This window comes from Mauremys mutica, chromosome 9, assembly GCF_020497125.1.
Source record: "Mauremys mutica isolate MM-2020 ecotype Southern chromosome 9, ASM2049712v1, whole genome shotgun sequence".
Classification (NCBI taxonomy): domain Eukaryota; kingdom Metazoa; phylum Chordata; order Testudines; family Geoemydidae; genus Mauremys; species Mauremys mutica.
In genome coordinates, this window is record NC_059080.1 from 67261542 (window position 1) to 67282970 (window position 21429).

General features: G+C 40.3%; 1 protein-coding gene across 1 annotated transcript in view; it reads right to left on the reverse strand.

The window, feature by feature from the left end:
• Positions 1-2626: 2626 nt before the first annotated feature.
• The window catches only part of EPHA4 (EPH receptor A4), a 131641-nt gene continuing 112838 nt past the window's right edge, over positions 2627-21429 (reverse strand). Inside the window, exons 12-18 of the mRNA XM_045030434.1 lie at positions 18697-18758; positions 17988-18197; positions 15290-15439; positions 12304-12497; positions 9695-9850; positions 8545-9412; positions 2627-5114 (exon numbers count right to left, since the gene is read on the reverse strand). Coding sequence (XP_044886369.1) covers positions 9298-9412; positions 9695-9850; positions 12304-12497; positions 15290-15439; positions 17988-18197; positions 18697-18758 — 887 coding nt within the window. The 3' untranslated portion in view covers positions 2627-5114; positions 8545-9297. The remainder of the gene's footprint in view (positions 5115-8544; positions 9413-9694; positions 9851-12303; positions 12498-15289; positions 15440-17987; positions 18198-18696; positions 18759-21429) is intronic.

A 21429-nucleotide genomic window follows, 5' to 3' on the forward strand; every position in this document is an offset into this window, starting at 1 on the left:
ATCATTCTTATTGTCCTCCTGCTATAATATTTTTAGGTGAGACAGAGAGAGGGTCTGAAATTTTTTTGATTTTTTTTTTGTCAAAAAAATGAAATGGAAACATTTTTTGAAAACGTGAGTTTTAGTGGCACAGTTTCTTAGGTGCAGGGTGGACTCTGTGGAGAGAGTGAAAGCCTAACCCATTAGATGGAAAAAAATGGATGTTTTGACACAATTCTGGTTCACAAAAACCTTCAAAAGCTTTTGTTTTCATTCCAATGTAGAATAAATACAAACACAAAGCCTCTAAAGTTTTCCGAATAAGGAATTGTCATCTTCCGGCTAGCGTGCATGTTCTCTCTGTATAAATGGTAGGAGCATCCCGTTGCTTGATATTTCTTCCCAAGTACAAATGATACAAATTTCAACAGTTTACTACATATAAAGCATAAATGTATTGGGCCTAATTCATCCATGGTGCAGTTCCATTGACAGCAACAGAGTTTCAGTCACGAGTCAGAAGCTAAATAAATCTTGAAGAGTAAATTTTCAGAAGGCTGGCCTCCCTTTTCGTGGTGCGTACAAATTGCATATAGTATTTAACTTCCTTGTCCAGGATGATTAAGTGAACACTGATGCGATTGTAACGTGTGGTTCCAGAAAGTCTGTGTATTCCAAACTTGATACTTGGACTACACAGCTGTACCCTTCAGCAATGTTTGGTTGCATTTGCTGAACGTAGGAGACTTTATTATCACATAGTTAATAGAATTCCAAAGAGTTAAACAAATGGCTTTTTTCAGTCTATACTCATTCTTAAATAATGGAAAAATGAGACAATACCACTCAAATCTATTTCCAGAAGACTGCAACAGTAGTCTTAGCACACCTGAATGAATGCATTGTAGCCCTACAAGATTCTCCTTATACAATTTACGTGCGTTGGAGACCTTTTGTAGCAGAAGCCTTCATTATTACACGTGCCTTACTTCTTTTTAAATACAGTTAAAACTCTGTGAATTATACTTTGAGCTACTTCAGTGTTTCCTTTGTTAGTAATAGGGGCTCATAGCTGATTTAGTGGCACTAGTCTTTGACTAGTCAAAAATCTTCTCAAACAGGAGGTAATAAAGGAATTTGGTCATTTCAAAGAAGTTCCTAGTATGTTTCTCCACATCTCTCATCCACCCAATGCGCAGTTTGCGGTACCTTCTGCATATGAGAAGCCAGGTTTGGCAAATGGTAGGGGAGCCATACCTAGGTAATCCTGGCAAGTGACCCACACCCACATGCTGTAGAAGAAGGCAAACAACCTCCCACCCCACAATTGGTCACTGCCAATCTGACCAACAGGGAAAATTCCTTCCTGACCCCACATATGGCAATCAGTTAGAACCTGAGCATGTGAGCAAGAACCAACCAGCCAAGCACCTGAGAGAAAAAATGCTAAGTGTCACCTCAGAGCCCTGAACCCTTCCCATCCAGTGTCCCATCTCCACTTGTGGCCATCCCTAGTGCTTTAGAGGAAGGAGATTAAGAAAAACCTTAATACATGTGTGTGTGGCGGGGGGACTTCCCTTCCTGACCCTTGCAGGTAGTTAGCTGAAACCCTGAAGCATGAGCTTTTAGGAACATAAGACAAAAACCAGAAGCGAGCCCCAGGGCTTTTGATCACTGCTCCCTGCTATCACAAGCAAACCCCTCAGACAATTGCACTCATAGCTTTCTCCAGCTCTCTCTTAAAACAGATTGTTTGCTTTCCACAGTTCCTATTGGGAGGCTTTTCCAGAACCTCACCCCCCTCATGGTTAGAGACATTCTAATTTCCATCACTACCACTTTGCTTCGCCAATACATTCTGTATCCACCATTCCTGTTCCCTTTTTTTTTAACTTGTTTTCCTGTCCTATTCTTCACTCCTTCCACTTTTTGCTGTCTCACCACTCTCACTATGCCTCTGTTCAATCCCCTATTCCACAGCCCCTAACTCTCTATCTCCTCTTTCTCTCTTCTGCCAAGTGTCTCCAAGCACATACCATTGGATCCACTCCTTATCCTGCAAATGTAACACAAGAGCAAAGCAGCAGTGTCCATCACCCGGTGGTGGACTGAAAGATTGAGAGTTGCATGGTCAGTGTTCCCCCATCATGTGTGAAATCCTGGCCCAACTGGAGTAAATTGAAAAACTCCCATTGACTTCAATCAAGCTAGCAATTTCACCTCATGAGCCTATAAATGGCAATATAGCAAGGAGCAGTCAAGGGAACAGTTGAAAAAGGGGCTGTTCTCATTGTTCAGGAAACTGAGGTCTTAATCAACCTTAATAAGACCCCAAAATAAAATCTTTAATGACTGTCACACCTCCCCCCACATAAACATCACCTGGAATACATTGGTATCTGTATAAGGAATGGTGTACTTTAGTAAACGTCTGAATATTACGGCATTAATATGATGAGAGTGCACTTGTGTCACAAATACTGCAGAGAAATAACCAGTTTGGGGGCAGGGAAGTTTTGTGCTATGCCAAGTGCATTGTCAGCAAATGATTAGTCATAAATAGTAGCAATAATTAGCAATAGCCACATCTGAGGTTTGTACAGCAACTACTTTATTGTTTTCAAATGCAAACTTCTGCATTGTTTGCTATTTTACAATTTTACAAACTAGGTATAAAAGACCATAAATAAATGACATAAGTTATGTGTACCTAAAATTCATGGAGGGGGCGTGGGGGGGAATTACAAATTAAAATAGAAAATCTATGTCTAACCCAGAGACTGTTCAAATTCATGAACCAAAAAAATGTTGTTAGAATCTTTTTCTCAGTATGAACTAAATTATAATATGCCTCATACATTCTACTTTTAACCACAGTCCTTGCATATTCCAACATACTTGCAGTGATACAAAAAAATAAATGCACTCTCTCTTTATTTCTTTGATTAGTATTCAGGGTTTTTTTTTCTGGTTATGAAAATGTCACATAAAAGAAAAATACTGCTTTTTAAGTCCTGTTTACTGGTTAAGTACCAGCCTTTTTTTTTTTTAATACATTTTTAAATACACAGATCCATCACAAAGTTAGTACAGCAAGAAACCTGGACGAACATCAACTGGTGGTGTGGTCAGCAGAACAATTTCTAACAAAGGCTTGCCATGCTAGAGAGACCTGTTGATGACGTCTTCTGTAAGGGGGAAAAGATGGCAGCAAAGTCTGTAGTAACTTGTTTACTTTTTAACCCAAGCTCGGTTTAGAATTGCAATTTGAATGTGCTGGGTTTGCAATGCACACTTCCACTCCCTGACTCCTTGAGAGTGTTGTATGGTTTCTGCCTTCAGCACAACTACATGAGCTTTTCCCCCATCTCAGCTATATTGATCTTTAATGTATGGTTCATGAGAGCATGTAACAATATTTTAATAATGGAAAATAAAGGGGCCAGGAGAGAAGGAGGAAATAGAAGTAACTTTGAGACATTTCTTTATGGCTCCATTCAGTGCGGCATGCTCTTTTAACGTGGCAACGTCCGTATTCTGTCTTGGTTTTTCCAATGTATGTTTGACCGATTGCTTGTCCCGTTATAGCTTGCTGTGCTGTGCTGTACTGTGCTACCTCAGTAGACATCAGTCCTCTGCAACCAGAAAGAAGGTCGAGCATATCTGTTGCTGAATTCAAAATGTGGAATGGCAGCACATTCGCCAGACTCTAGCATACAGCTACACTCTAAGGATAATTTACAGTAAATAAACAGTGAACGCTCCACACTCAGTAAACTTTTCTAGGTAGTACCGGTATTGTTAGCACTGGTCTTTGGGCCACAGAAATTACCTTGTACATTAATTCACCTATCCTTTGGCTATGGAGACTAGGAGCATGACAAACTTTTGCAACCCTTTTGTTAACAGCCGTAATCGTAAATGTCTCTTGCAATTTAATTTCCTTAACTGTTGCTGGGAGAAAATGAAGTATTCGACTGTCAGCTACAGGACACATGGTTCTCACAGCTGGCACACTGAGCAATGTGCTTCTGTGAATGGATAAGAATTGCATATATTTGTTTGCATTCAACAAGTCTTTAAAATCTTATTTTTTCAGATAAAAAAGGCTACGTAAGAGTTCAGTTCAGAGTTACCAGTGGATGGATACAGGCACCGTTGCCTGTCAACTTTTCATCAAGAAACTGGTGTTTTTGATCGTGAACAGGTCTTGATAAGAATAAGTGATATTGATGGAAAGCTTTATCACTGTTATGGATCTTATTATTCATCACTCCACAACTTAAGCGAAAGTGCCCCTGTTCTAGTCTGCAGAACCAGTTGTTAAGGTTGGTGTGGCAGCTATAAAATACATTTACAGATACAGAAATTTAAACTTTGTGTGTGTTTTCTTGCTACTGTTGCAGACATCATCTACTGGGCTGCTTTCTCATGTAACTCTTTGACTAGCGATGGATGGAATCCAGAGCTTCCAGAGATTCTTTCGGCACATTCACAGGCAGTTCTACACATGCAGTGATGCAGATGCACGCAAACACACACGCACATTTGGAAGAGATAAGAAGTCTGTTACCCATTTTAAGAAAAAATATATATATATTTATATCACTGCAATGGCACATTTTGTGTAAAATGTCACTTCAGCAATGTATATAGGCAGCTCACGTGAACTGGGTTCTGTGTCGTGGCATCTGACTTGGCGTCCATGGTAATACCTGTAGTGCTCTGTCACTTGCACTCAAGATGCAGCAGTGACATGCAGAGGGTACGGTGCGGGGGAATAGGGGGAGAATCAAAATATATAAATAAAACCATAAGAAGGAAGAAGAAGAGGGTGGGGGGAAATCCCAGAAGTCTGAAGGGCTTTGATACAGTACATTCTTCAAATGACAACTGGAGAACAGAGATTGAACCTTATAGTCTTTTTGTTTTGTTTCAATGCAAAAAGGGAAATTAAAAGTCCCCACTCTTCAGGGACTGATTCCACTTATTGAGTGTCTGTGTTCCCCAGAATCAGTGCTGGTGAAGCAGGGCTTGTGGAATCTGGAAGGCTTCATGTCTGGTCTTTTGTTCTCCCATGGTCAATATGATCAATAGGAAAGGCTGTGAGGCCAAGGAAGCAGAATCTATTTTCCCTGTAAAAAGGAAACAGGAACACATTAGACTAAATACAAATTCCTGGACAAACGCAGCTACAACAGCACCTGGACAGCAGCCATTTGGATTTCCTAATCAAGTTGCCACTGCATTTACCCCTAGGTAATGAGGTTCCCTGCCCAAATAGGCAGGTGTGAGAATTGGCCAGTTTGCACAAGCGCACAACTGTTATTTTTTTTCCTTTTAAATTACACTTGTATGGTTATTATCTGTATTTAAGTGTGAAGGCAACATTCCGGCTCACTGAATAGTTTAAAGAAATAATGTAGGAAGAAAAGGTGCAGGATTTCCAGTGACTGTGTTCCATCTGCACTGCTCAGAAATGGTAGTACTAATGGAAGTCCAACCACTAACAGGGCCTTCTGTTACCCAGAAGCTTGTCATTGTGTCTTCCAGGAGCAGTAGAGTTAATCCCACAAATCATAGCGAGGTGTAAACAATAGAGGATCTCCAAATGCAATGGAAGGAACAATTCCCAGAGAGAGAGGTGTTGTAAATGGCTTATATTAGCAGGGGAACAGAGAACCACACCAAAGCCAATTGTGTATGTGCACGTGTGTGTCAGCAGCAAGGATCAACACTGCATTTCCTCATAGCCCTGACCCACTATGCCAATTCCACAAAGCAAAGGTGTGTTCAGGTGCTTATGATGATGAAATGATGAATCCTGGACTTATTTGCAGGCAACGTAACTGGGTAACGTGGGTAGGTCCAACAGAATTAAAAACACTACCAGCAGGTGGGGAAAATGACTTCCAAATGAGACAAAGAGGGTTTTCTTTCAGAGTGGATGGAAAGTACAATTCACATGTATATATGAAGAATTCCCACTGGAATTCAGGAGCATCTTGTTGGCTAAGTTAATGACAGTTTAGCCTGCCAATGACCAGTACAAAGATCAGCCTGTGCTTCTGTGTATGCAATTTTCTACTAAAAAAAACACACAAATGTTTAAAAATAAAAAAGCCTCGTGGATTTATCAGGTGAATTTAGTGAAGTGAACTTCTTTTGCAACCCTTTTTGCTAAGAAGCTTTCATTTCCCTTGCAGCATAATTGACACCCTGCAGTTTCCTAATGCAAAGTCCTGAGTGGAAACATCATTCATTAAAAAGAAGAAGGATAAATGGCTAGAGCAGTAAGCTATGTAGCACTGCCATTGTTCTTATTGATTTGCAGCAGATCAGCAGGATAAAGATAACTGACACTTTTTTAGTGAAGAAAAACTCCATTTTCCATTTAAGTTCTCTTTCTACTACCCCTTCAGTTTTTTATACACACACACACACACACACACACACACCCCTTTCCTCCAGTTAAAAACATGTTCATGTTCTTGCCCATTCACCACTCTCATTTGATCACAGTGAAGTTACAGTGTGAGTGGCAGCACTGAAAATTTAGTTCCTGAACTGCCTTCACAATTTTCATATTAAAAAGAAAATATTGAAATACTCTGACCTTATTGTTACTAGATGCCTACTACATAATTCTCCAAATTGTCCAGAGAATTGGGTACATTTTTTTTATTTAAAAGATAGCCTTGACTTTCTATAGCAGGTTTGCAGCAAGGGAAAGGTAAATGTCTCTGAACTGAACAAAGGATATTTGCTGGCAAAGTACAAATGTCAGATCGTTCAAATGAATCTCCAGGTCTTACATCCTCCAGCAAAATAATGTTAAAACATGATGGTCTAAGTAGTTTTTGAAACGAATCTCAAATTCCTCCCAAATAGAAAAGCTCTTATGAGCAATGATGCAAAAAGGTTTTTACTAAGTTGTGATGATTTTACAGGTCCCAAATTTAGGATCCCACATTCTGAACAACTTGCTTTCAGAATAAGCTGGGACCTGAGGATTGGGGAGAAAGCTAGTGGTTCAAATCAGCAAGTTATTGTTACAAGTGACAAAAAATGATGAGAATGACTTTGTTGATATGGCAAGTTTGACTTGTTCAATCAAGTCAACTGTTTTGGGTTCAGAATAAATAGTGACTTTAAACTTCAACATATCGAACTCAGTCATTTTTTGAAGCTGCTGTCAGGTGTAGAGGTGGACCAAAAGCAACTGTGACCTGAGAGATGATCTCATCATTTTTGAAATGTGAAGTTCACCCTACTAAGACTCTGTCTGTTATTCACAAAACTTTGCAAAAATCAATGCTCAGGGGCATGAAAATCCTCTTCTCTACACCTCCACATCAAAGCACAAATGGGTCTGCTACTCAGGTACACTAAGGTCTGGCAAGGTACTCCTGCTCTGGTAGTGTAAAGTGGCCTTAAAGGGACTGTATGTGTAATTTATGCCCAATTTAAGGCCTCTTTACACCAACAGAACAGTGTTAATGGATCTTAATACAAATGCAGCAAAGAGTCTTGTGGCACCTTATAGACTAACAGACGTTTTGGAGCATGAGCTTTCGTGGGTAAATACCCACTTCGTCGGATGCATGTAATGGAAATTTCCAGGGCCAGGTAGCCTGGAAATTTCCACTACATGCATCCGACGAAGTGGGTATTCACCCACGAAAGCTCATGCTCCAAAACGTCTGTTAGTCTATAAGGTGCCACAAGACTCTTTGCTGCTTTTACAGATCCAGACTAACACAGCTACCCCTCTGATACTTAATACAAATAAAATTCAAGCCCAAATGTGTCTGGAGCTCTCTTGATCTCACCAAACTGAATCCCCATGTGATCAAATAAAAATGCAGGGATCTCCTAAACTAGAGTAACATTTTTGTTTGATGTGTAGCCATCACTACACACTAGCTCACATGTGCAAAAGGAAGGAAAAAATGCATGTATAATTCCATTTTACTCCATTCTTGGTCACACAACACCACAGATGTGACAGCAGAGACTGAACTTCAGCCTAAAAGAAGGTCAGAGGGTTTGTTTTGATTGTTTTACCTAAGTGGGGTATATCATGTTTCCAGAGACCAAGGGAAATTTTAGATCAGTGGTTCCCCTCTAATGGCACATTTACCAATCCTTGTGCTTTTAGGCATTAGTGCTTGTTTGTCTGTTTTCCCACCACTACTGCAGAGTCCAATCCTTCACCCACCAGTGAGAAATCAACAGGAACAGGGGCAGGCTCTTCATGATGAATTGTGCACCAACACCATCTACTTCCCTTCATCAGTACACATTCCAACCCACAATTGAGCTTGCAAGTGAGACTAAGGTTTGGAACAGCCCAATTTCCATTGTCAGTAAAGAGTGCATGCAACTGAATGTGACGCAGTAGGAACAGTTGAGCTTAGTCTGGCAAACTAGTAAAGGTTTATCCAAAACAGTCGGGAACCACAATCCTACATGCATTTTCTTCCACGCAGTATTTACAGGTAACGGTATAGTTTGAAAAAATAAAAACACCAGGAATAGAATGGAGGCTATACTTTCACTGACCTTTTCAGTGTTGCAAGAGTGATTGCTCCTTCAAAAGGGGAAAGGGATGTGAGTCTGGAAGTTTCACAGTCAAGATTGTCACAGCTGACTGTCAGATGTTTGCAAAAGGTTTACAGATTTACAACTCAGTATGGCACAACAACAGCCAATAACAAATCCCCCCAGAAGTCCAGTTTTGTCCAGTAATCCTCAAGGTGGGTTATGCCCGATCTCACCCTGTAAATGGGTAAATCACTAATTGAGAGGCACTGATCAGCCGAACAATATTCTCACTGAGGTTTCTGCATGGTATCAGTGACATGCTGAGTCTGCAGAAAATATCCTGGGGTAGATTCTTCGTTCCAGTGAAAGATGCACAAGCATGGTTTATCCCACAAATAAAATACTGTGGTTGTAACCCCCAGGTCATTGGGGGAAGGAAGAATAATTATTTTTAAGCACAGTATCTGGCAGCAAACACAGCATCAAAACTTGAATGTGATGTTATATTTATATAGATACATGTATTTTACATATCGTTGATCAACAGAAGTATATTCCAAGAAACAATTTGTTCCAGGTCTGGTTTAAAATGACGGCGTGTCATTTTGGTAGGACCCCCTCCCCACGGTTTCAGCAATCTGTACAGCAAGCAATGCTGCAGGTCTTTATTTCAAAGGGCAAGGAGACGAAGTAAAAAAAGTGCAGTTCTTCAATTAAAGTGCATGGATGAGGTAAACTAATTTCAAGAGTTTGAGTTTATTCAGTACTGGCTCAGACGGGAACCATTCTGCCGTGCATCTGTTGCATTTGGGTCCGCATTGCCTGGACGCTGCTCAAAATCTTGTTCTGGTGCGCAACGGTGGTAATCCCAATTCTCGTCAGATCACTGATTAAAACAAGAAAAGAAGCAGAGGGCTGAGAACGTGTGTTAAATGCTGACGCAAAGCAACATATGAGAGTCAACCACATGTAATACTGCAAAAGCAAGGCAGATGTATAGAAATGTTTAATTAAATAACTGAAGGCACTGTGGAGGCATTTTAAAGTTCTACTCCATCCAAATGAAAGACATTCCATTCCTTTAATGAGCGTAATGATATGCAGCACAAAGCAAAAGAAGCCGATTAAATCCAGATTTACCAGTTTTTGTTATACGCTGAGTACTTACTCCTGGTTCATATGTACCACAGCCTCTAGGGTTGTATAGCCAGCAGCTGTGAAGTTATCCTTATATCGATCCATTTTAATGGCCTGAAGCCAATCCCCAACAGAAACGACGGCTGAGAATTCCGGAGAACTCGGATCCAACAGGGCAGTGTTTGGTCTAGGAACAGAAAATACATGGACAGATAACAGGTATTAGCTGGTTAACAGAACAAAGTTGAAGCTCTGCAATGATTATGCTGGGACTAGGCAAAACAGACGATCAGTTCAAATAAGGGAAGCAAGTTGCCTGTAACTAGGAAAAATTAGGGCTCATGCACTATAAAATGTAACCAATGGCAAATTTAGCAACCATATAAGAACAGGCCAATTTGCCCCAAGAATGAATTTGATCCCAGCTGTCTATTGTTACCTTCAGTTGTCAATCAAATCATTGTGCCCTTTATAGTTTAAGCCCCAGATGCAACAAAGTTCATGGAAAACACTTTGTGCTCAGCAAACGATGAGGTCCTGAATGCTGTAACATGTTCAGGCTACTGTGTCTGTATCCTGCATACAGCAATTCAAGCTCTTGCCAAATTTGCTTATGTCACACCTCAGTTCAGCAACTACAGAAACACTACTGAAGTATGGGCAGAGGAACTGTGAGCTTAGAACCTGCCAGACTGGATTGGAGCTCAAACCTCAGGGAGAGTTCAGCTCAGGCAGGTTTCTATCCAGGTTTGCAAGCAGGCTCAGTGCCTTCAAACAAACTCAGGACAGCAGGGAGTTAATCCCCTCTTTAATCAATCAATTCCTGATCAGCAGGTGTGCAGGGATTGGTGGGAATAATGGTAGCTTTGATCTTTGTTTGCTCTGTGGAATGTGCTTCTTATTTTCCATTGTAGAGATTCTGGAATAATTATTTTAATAAATTCAGTGCCCATTTAATAGCTCATTTATTATTTTATGTATTTTGAAAATTGCAATGTTTTTCATTAAGCCACTGTAAATTACTACCATAGATCTAAACAAAGCAAATGCCATCTTGATCATTTATTTTAAAATGCATAGCATCAAAGACTAGGTGTTCTGCAATGCTGTTATATATTGTCTAGAGGGATTGGGTTCACGTTGGTAGCATTTAACACAACTTTTACCATACTTTCTTGCAGTCTGTTCAGTGCCCTTTCATATTACATATAATGCATACATAACAATTTGCAGTCTATTATCAGGGTTATTATATAAAGGCATACACATATATTTGCTTGGATTTCATGCTCCAAGGAAAAGAAGTCTACAAACGGGATTTGGACACAGGGAGAAGGGACACACAACAGGCTGTAAACTATTGTAATAACTAAATGTATCAAAGACATGTTATCTGTGAGCTGGAATCAAATCAAGTTGGAGGAGATTAAACAGTTGGTATTATGACTTTCTCCTTCTTAAATTATTTAAACCACAGAGGTGGATACACACGCCAGGCTACAGCTGCAATTAGGGCAATCTGGAGGAAGTGTGGTGATAGTGGCCTCAGAGGGCTAATAACCTGTCTTTGGTAATGTAAATGGTAAGCAATAGTCACCGAGGGATCCGCTAGTTTAAAAGTGAAAAACAGCTTTTTCCATTATGCTGGCCTGCCAGCGGCTGAATCAGGAACTGTCTGGCCTCTGTTATTGCTCCACTGATTCTGGGAGACTCATTCCAGGCAGCATAGAGAATATATATCTTATTTCCTTTCTGTTCAGGGATCGGATCATGTTTAGGATTTTTTTTCCTCCACCCTCCTTCTCTGCTAATTTTCTTCTCCCTCCAGACCCTTCCACTTACTCATTTCAAGCAGACTTAATTTTGCTTTAAAACCAGACAAAAACACTCCCAAATAAAGGTCCAGATCCTCAGCTGGTGTTAATTGGTGAAATTCCAATGATTTCCAGAGTTCCACTGATTTGCACCACCTGAATATCTGGCCCAAAATAAAGATCTCTTTAATAGCTTTGAAATTTTCTTTGCAACGTGACACAGGATCAGTACAGACATGAAACTTTGTCTTGCCACAAAATCAAATTCAAATTCACATAATAATTAATCCACACCTTCACTGTGCCCACAAGGCTTTGGCTGTAATGCTGTAACGCTCATTTGCAAATCCTACCTAGGGTTTATAAAACTTGATGATGTACTTTTCCCTTTAGCAAACCAGGTCACTCCTACTAGTTACATTGCACTGAAGCAGACCCCTTCAGGATCTTTTATTGAAAAAAAGAGAGACTCAGCATGTCTTGTTTTGTCAAGAAAACATCACTTAATTGCATCAGATCTTTTCAAAGCCACCCTTAAATCTATGTTATAAAAATATTCGGAGCTGGTAGGATAAAGCAATTGCTTTCCTTATTCAGTTTCTGCTTTCACAGATCCAGGAGCATCTGGGCCCCACAGTGCGATAGGATGGAATGTCAGAATAACCCCAATGGGAAACAATCTTCCGCTGGATAAAAAAGGCTATGCAGTCTAGCAAGCACTGTGAGGCATACCTTAATGTGAGCACAGAAGTTTAGGTGAGTTACAGCTTGCCTGTCACCTCTAATATATTCCCTCATAGATCACCATTAAAAAAGCACAGCTGACCTGGAGTTCTCGGTGCCTGTCCTCTTCAAGCTGTTCGGGTTGCGGATGAGTTTGTCCAGCATGTTGACAATCTGTCCGAATTTAGGCCTGTCGCTGCGTTCCTTCTGCCAGCAGTCCAGCATCAGCTGATGGAGAGCGATGGGGCAGTCCATTGGGGGTGGCAGGCGATACCCTTCCTCAATGGCTTTAATAACCTACCCACGGCACCATTAAAGAACAGTTAAAGAACTTCACAGACTGTAGCTGTGTATAAACCATTCTAAGTTGACCTTAAGCATGGAAACAAACCCACAACAAAATGAAACAATGTGGAAAATAAAATTCAAACTCAAGCCGTTGTTGAGGCCTACCTACTCTCACCATTTCCTTTTGCGAATTCAGAAATTAATTAAGGTTTAAAGCCAGAGCAGATGAGCACATTTAGGGAACATCTATGGTGCAGGGAAGACAATCACATGCATTTCAAGCTCATGAGTGGGGATAAATATCACAAACATTTGTTGCATCAGGTATGGCTTCTGAAGCACATGTCTTCAAAGCTGCTGCCCATTGACGAGCCACACACAAAAGTAACACAGATGAGGATCACTGTATTTCAGGAAAACAGTGAGGCCAGAGTTAAACTGCTGGTCATCTTGGATAGGGGTGAGGAGGCGCAATGCTACAGCAGGAATCCTGCAGAAATTTCAGCCAGTTCTGAGGGCTGCACCTCAGCGCCAGAGCTTCCCCCACCCTTTCTCAGGGTGCAGCCTGTGCTCTCCCTCCTCTTGAGCTAGCTCAGCTCCACTAGCAGTGCAATCTAGCACAGGGCCTGTGCTCTCTCCCCGGTTGTGACTGGCTGATATGCAAAGGGGAGGGGAAGTCTCCTTCCATCCTCTTCCTCCCCTTGCACATTCCCACCTGGACAGTCACAATCTGGCCTATTGTGTCAGTTAAAGTGTGCAGCTTACCTGTAACTATTAACAGCATGCAACCTGATCCAAAGCCTGACTCTATGCAACTAGCTCACACCCTCTGTACATATGGCTCATTACTATCCGAGGGTAATTTGGCAATCTATGTGGTCATTCCAATCTGTGTGTTCTTACTAGATGGTACCCACATCACAACCCTTTCCCCCATCACAGCTGGAACTAATGGGCACCCTTGTTGGCAGACTTAGCAGAGAACAAAGATCAACAGTCCATGAATCAATACTCCAGTAGAATGAATTATGCTGTTACCCCTAGAGCTGGTCTCCAGAACAGTGGCTAAGACACGATGCCTGACAGTCTGGAGATGCTTGCACTGCCTCTGACCATTCAGAGAATAAGGAGAACTAGTGTTGCCTGGGCAGTCAATCTAGTACTTTTCACAAACCACTCATCACCACTGCATTGTCTTTCCTTGCCTATGTAATTCTCTATGTATGAAGTGGGCTGCACAACACTTTTTCCTTTAGGAGCCACAGACAATACCATAGCTACCTCACCAGTTTTTGGATCTATCTTGACCCATCAGACAGGGAAGGCATCTGCAAACCCACTTCTGTATTGCTCTGAATTACCTATCATTGCTAATGAAAATACATTGTGTTTCCAAGGTGCATCTGGTGCTTTGTTTTCTTGTAAAGCCTTGATGACTTCCTGTTGATACAGGAGGGCAAGGCAGGGTGCCAGAGGAGATATCCACATCAGAAGGAAATGTAATTAAATTCCCTTTTTTAGATTAAATGCCATCCATACATAAATGCTCTTTGAAAATGTTCAGCTCCATATAAGAAAGTGGATGACTTGTAAAATGTTATTTAACTTCCCACCTTTGACTCCATGACCATATATTCTGGTTAACTTTTTCCCACTCATTTATTTGCTTATAAAACCCTTGGGAAAGGGATCATAGCCAGCCTATGTCTCATTTTCACAGGAAATATTTATTTTATTGAGTAAAAATTCTATTAGTGCAGACCCTTATTAGTATTATTATTAAAAACTCTTCTGAAATAACAGTCATTGTGTGTACTCCCCTTTGGAATAGGATGAAGTAGTCCAGATGGTACTGTTAAAAGGGACTTGCATAATTTAAGAACAATCATTTAGTGAAGCTGCTTTTTAATGTCCTCTTGGGGCAACTATTCCATTGTCAAGGGATGCTTTGAGTGATAGTCACAGTTATACCTTGCATGTGTTGTTCTGAATATTGTAAAAGAAATAAAATTATATGAACAACAAATACTAATAATTTCAAGTATACTAGGGTTTGGGAAATTAACTCTTAATGGGAAGCCCCATAAATTCAAGTGTTTTCCCCCCAATAACCCTCAGTGAAGTTTAATATTAATATTCACATTGTCCTTCTCTTTTTAACATAATTATTTCTAAAATATTTTAAATGAGAATTTATGAACATTTCAGCTCCATTCCTCACTCTTCTATTGCCTTTAAAACTGTTCATAATTTTTTTCTAGAAATCATAACACATTGCAGAAAGTATAGAAGTAGAGCAATATACAACATGTAGACTCTGATTCAAGAAAACGTTTAAGCACACACTTCACGTTAAACATGCGGCTAAGTCCTATTGACTTTTAATGGGACTTAAAAACTTGCTTAAGTGCTTTTCTGCATAGGGATCCTTTTTTTGGATCATGGTCATTGTGTTTTCTGGAATTCACCTAATCAATGGGTTCAGAAGAGTGCCTCATCTAAGTCTACAAGCTCAACTTCATACAACACTTGCAATAGATGCACAAATAGATCAATTACAGGTCACTTGTGGGTGCAGGATACCAGACATGATGAAGCAACGTCTGATCCAAAATGGAAAATTTCATTTAAGGGTCTGATCTTGCAAAGGGAAACACATGGGCAAATGAGTCCATCCATGCTACTACTTTTGCAAAATTTGGGCCTAACACATCACCACCACACTGGGATTGCGAGGAAAGAAGAAAAAAATCAAACAAAGAGGAAGAAAAAAAATAAAACAACACCATAAAGGAACTCACATCTTGATTGGACATATCCCAGTAAGGTCTCTCTCCATATGACATCACTTCCCACATTACAATGCCATAGCTCCACACATCACTAGCTGATGTAAATTTACGATAGGCAATTGCTTCTGGTGCAGTCCACCTGATAGGAATTTTGCCACCCTGTTAAAAACAGAAGAAGACAGAGGCTGGTAAGCAACTGGACTGACACTTCATGTGGATGTCACTGTGCTATGTCACTGGCTTCAAAACTGCAAGACAGAGCCCTGGAGACAGATACCATCCATCTGTTTTCTTTAGTCACAGGGATGCAAATAAGTAAATTGTTAAATGTATTTTTATCAGCCCACTGCCAGATTTCTGCTTAGGGCTACATTGAGCATGGGAAAAAGCCAGGAGTTTATAAAGGCATATATTAGAGGATTAGTATACAAAACAAATAAGTACACACTGTTAGTGCAAGGGCTTGACTATTTTCTTGCTTGCCCGTCTGACCTACTTGTCCCAGCTCCAACAAAGTGTGGTTATAGACTTTTTTTCCCGCCCAGAATAGCAAAATAAAGAGAAGATCATAGGGGAAGCTGTATGAAATACTGTGCTTTTCCCTCTGGACGATATCCCGCACATAACTCAGAAGTAGAGTAAATCAGCTTTCAGGCTGCTATAGTCAGTATAGGAACAGTTAAGTATAGTATCATGTAACAGGACCACTTCTGATACCAGCTAACTTTGGGGAGAGATTTTTTTATTGCATTTTTTTTGACACGCACAAATAAAAAGGCTCGGGCATCTGAATTGGGCCATTGGGGTTAGTTAATGTTTTAAAAAGAACTCCATCCCATTTATCTGATTTTGCCTCAAGTGATGCTGTGCCAGAGATTTCTCTTTTTGTTTATGCTAATGCACAAGGTGTTTTTAATTGAGCTTTAGGTTTCCTGCAGTCCCATCTGGGAACACTACTGAAAGTTGAACAAAGATGTTTTTTCTTCTTTGTTATAATTTATGTTGTTGAGTTTCTTTTTCTTTGCATTTTATGGAGACACTTTTTGTTCCTAACTGCTTGTCCTTTGTCTCTGTTTACCTGGCTGATAGTTTATTGTCCTTTGTGTATCTGTCAAGTGTTTAGTATGGGGCTGTTCCAGACCCCATGGAAAGCAATGGGAGTCTTTCCACTGACTTCAAAGGGCTTTAGATAAGGCCCTATGTGAATGCATATATGCATTAGTATGGCTTTTTTTGTTTGTGACTACAGCTTTAGGATGCTTTCACTTCAATGAGTTAGAATCCTGATGGGGAATAGAACGGACAATTATGTTAAGGTAGGACAAGTGCTTTAAAAAAATAAAAGCACTTCACTGTATTATCTATGACCATGAAGCAAACTCCCTTCTTCTGTCAAACACAGATGTATGGACACGGCTTATATGCGCTTGTTATTTTAAAAATTGTCAGTAAGCTCAACATTTTTTTAAGCTGCTCGAGTACAGTGGAGCTCATCCAAATGTTCCCGGCACTTCATTACTGATACTAAAAGAAGACAATGTACTGTAATGCAAATTACATTGATTCACTGCAGTTTACTCAGAGAAAACAGAGTACTATATTTGCACTCACTAAATTCAAAGGGAGGCTTTTCAGTAGTTTCTGTCTTGCCCTGGTATATTTGTCTATACTTTTATTTGGTTGAATACAGCTTTCCAGACCTCTATTTCAGCCCCCCTCTCTCAGCACCCTTATTAGTGGGAAATACCAGGGTTGGCCAGCGTTTAATACTACAACATTACATAAGTCTGTCTTTCCCCATAATGAACTGTGAATTCATTAAAGGATGAGTATAGGGATTAAACCACAAAAATTGAATACTGTAGACAATCTCTGCACTCAGGAGAACAGATGGAGAATGGCAGATATTTAAAAATGAAACAACAAGCAATTAAAAAAAGACTTTATAAAATCTCTAACTTTTGCCTGGCGCATGTTAATTTCAAAGGTGTTGCTAATGGCAGAATATTGCTGGTGAGCAGCAGTGTTGGTATCATTACATGCAGAATACTAAAACTAGGATAGCAAAATTAGGAGCACTATGCTGCTAAAATTCGAATGGTATTACATATCTACCCCCACTTTTTCATATTTAAATATTAATTTGCATATTATTAGTAATGAACAGAAAATCTTCATCGTGTAAATGGTCTTTGTAATTTATCAGGCATCTATAGCACAAACTGCTTAGGGGTTGGACATCTTGAGAAGTTCTTAAATAACAATTAGAACAGAATCCATTTTAGGGGCAGGAAGAGGCCATTCATATCATCTAGGCCCAGATTCTGCAAACACTTAAGCGCACACCTATATATGCACACATTAGTAGTTCCACTAAATTCAATGGGACTATCCACATGCACAAAATTTAGCACTTGCATAAACATTTGCAGGAGTAGGACCCAAAACCCTAATTCCTGGTCTCATGCTCCTGTCACCATCTCCTAGTACACTGAAGGCAAGAAAATGGGCTGGAACCTAACAGAGGTATATTGATGTAGCTGCATTGAAATCAACGGATCTACAATGATTTACACTGGCTGAGATCCTGGCCCAATGTACACTTTTATGTAATGAAACAGGTTTTCACCTTTGCCTGAGATTATTTTAAAACAAAACAAAAAACAAAACCACTTTGTAGGGAAGAAAAGGCCCTTTCCTGCCTTACCCTAGTAGTATACGCTGCTTCAGGATCATCTTCCAGGACACGGGACATGCCAAAGTCAGACACCTTGCAGACCAAGTTGCTGTTGACTAATATATTTCGGGCAGCTAGATCCCGATGCACATAGCTCATATCAGACAGATACTTCATTCCAGAGCCAATGCCACGAAGCATTCCCACCAACTGGATTACTGTAAATCTGCCATCATTTTTCTGTAGATGGGGGGGGAGGGGAATCACATAGCATTAAGTTAAAAGCTACATTACTGCCACAGCTGAAGCTGGCAAAGAGCATACCTCTAGATCTTCATCTTGTTTGAAATGAAATGCAATGTTATTTCCTCACCTTCCTGACTAGTGTCTATAATTCACTAGTAAAGTACAAACCCAGAGGTTTTGTCATTGCTTCCTGTGATGTATAGAATATATCCAGTTTTAATGAATCTACAGCATTGCAAGGCTTTCAAAAATGGAATAAATCAAAACTGCTCCCTATTAAACATGGATTATTTAAGAGCCTACATTTCAAATGTTACATCTACTCTGTATCCCTTCACCAGCTAGATAAAGATATTAAAAAGCATTTCCCAAGTACAAACATTCTTAGGTTTATATTCTTTATATCCCTCCACCAACTAGAACAAGAAAAAGGAATCAAAGTGCCTTTCCCTGTGCAAAACCTCTTTGGGTTTATTATAAAGCAATCACCTACCCTGAGGAAGGCATCCAAGGAACCATTCTCCATGTACTCAGTTATGATCATTACCGGTTTACCTAGAGTTTGCAGAAAGAAAAACACAATTCCTTGATGAACACCGATGTTAATGAGATAAAAATGGGTTGCACATGATTTTACTGCCAAGACACCTGTCTTGCACAATCTAATTTAATTTAAAAAGCGCCAAGCTTGTACCTCAGCTGTAGGGTTCTGGAAAATAAATATTATGGGACAAGAACATTTAAGGGTTCCATCTGGAAGGTTAACCCTCTGGGTGACTTGCTGACAAGGTCTTTAACTAAAGAGGCCTCGGGTCTCCAGGGAACCTATGAATGGATAATTGCTTGCTAAAGAAGTAGAAGGGAGGGGGAACCAGATAGAGTTGTTCAAACTTGAAAAATTGTTAGGATAATTAAATTCTTTGCTAGAATATGCATTTTCTTTTAGAGGCAGTCTCAGTGAGCACTTGGATCCTTTTTCTTCTTTTGAAAAATCAAAGCTTCAGGGGAGTGGAAAGCTGTCAGCAGCTAAAAGATATTCAGATGCAGCTTGAGATTTGAGCATGCAAAATATCAACTCCTTTCTCCCGCCCCGTCCCCGACTTTCTCAGTCCGGAACCTGTATCCTGTATGTCTCGCTATTTCTAAATGAGCCTTCTCCATTTCTCACATAAAATAAACGATTCAATGAATTGTGTCAAATATGGGGTCAGATGCAGTAGCAGCACTCATCTTTCCATAGTGCAATAGGGAAAAGCTAACTTTAAGAAATGTAAAAAGAAATATTGGGTTACTGACATAGAATGGTGACTAGAAAAATGGCCTATCTCATAATAATAAATAATAATAATAATGAATAAATATGCACATATAGAAAGAATGCTTGACATACAAAGTTATATGGCTCTGATCCTTCAGGTGAGAAACCCCAATGATTTCAATGGACTAAGCACGCATCATGTTCAGACTCTGTGTTTGAAGGATTGAGGCCAATCTAATTACTCCTGTTTTAAAAATGCCCAATGACAGGCATACAGGGCCGGCTCTAGGCACCAGCGTTCCAAGCATGTGCTTGGGGCGGCACTTTTCAAGGGGTGGCACTCCGTTTTGGGGGGGGGGTGTTTCAGCAGCCGCACTCCCCCCCCCCTTTTTTTTTTTTGCTTGGGGTGGCAAAAAACCTGGAGTCGGCCCTGGAGGCATAAAGAGATTAAGTGATTGCCAAGCGCAGTCCCATGAAAGGCTGTGTGAATTCTACAAAGAGATCAGCTCCCTCAACCCCAACCGAAGTCAGAGACTTGGTATTGTTCAGCTCCTTGGAGGGTGGCAGTCAGAAACAGAAACCAGGATTCCTGACTCTCTGCTCTAATCGGTAGACAACACTGCTTCTTCCTTCAAAAAAAAAAATAATTCCTGTCCCTGAGAACATTTACTTTTGTTTTTATACTGATAGGAACTGCTTCAAAAAAGGGAATTTTATAGGGGAGAGAGGGTTCAACCAACCTGCGACCTAAACTGCAGATGCCTTCAATATAAAGATAGAGCTGAGTTGGCAAAAACACACAACTTTTCCTTGCTCCATTCACCAGCAGTATCTGCTCAGAACAATCGACTATTAAAATTGGCCATCTGTGAAATATTTTAGCACTGAAAAGCTCCCATAATTATTTCTACATCAGTGCATTTTTCACTCAACAGAATGCCTCCCCCTTGTAATTCTGCCAGAGGTAGGAAAAATCCCCATCCTTGAGCGCTGTAGCTAGGCTGACCCCCCGCCCATGTAAATGGTGCTAGGTGATGCAAGAATGCTTCCATCAATCTGGCTAACGGTGTTTCTACAGCATGGAGAAACCCCCTTCCTTTGATGCGTCTGCACTGCAAAACGTCAGCGCCATAATTATGCCACTAAAGTCCCTGTTAACATAGACGCAGCCTCCGATTCCTGATTCTCCTACCATTTTAGCCAATGCCAAAAACTCTCATTATCATAATCACATGCCACCTTTGCTCATGTAGACTAACATGTGTTTGAAATTGTAATCAGGCAGCTGGATACCTACTCATCTGATTTGCATGAACAAAGGTAAGCCTTGAGCAAAACAATTGTGTGTGTGTGATCTTAAAAGCCTTGGCTGAATATTTGCATTCTTACAGGAAAAGGCTGGGATAAGATATCGCTCCCCCTCTTCGCCATACAGGAAAATTCACCTATCTGAGCATTCATCAGTAAGAATGGAAACCATTCTAATCCAATCTGCATATTTCCCCATTTCATTTACCCTTTGCAACTGTGACCGGTCATTCGACAGAACAAATACATCTAAATGAGTTTTAATTAACCTCCCTCAATCAAAATACACTTTGTCAATTTAAAAGAAAGGGAGACTCTCTTTCAGTGCATTAACACATAATTCCATTACTCAGGCACTGCTTGAGTAGTGGGGAAGTGGGAGGGGGTGAGAGAGGCTGCGGAGGGAGCAAGTTACCATCATCTAGTCAATTATAAAAGTACTTGACTAACAGCCAATAATGCATCCGTACTTTCCTGCTTCCTCTCTTCCAACACTCCACCTCCACAATTCATCTTGCATTTTAGTTTTCAGTTTATTAAATGCATTCATTTATCACAACGTTCAGAAAACCTACAAGAGGAATTGAGATGAATGTCTTCTTAAGTAGCCCTGTTTACCAAACAGCAACAGCTCTGAGGTGCCCGAGAGCAGAAGCGCTG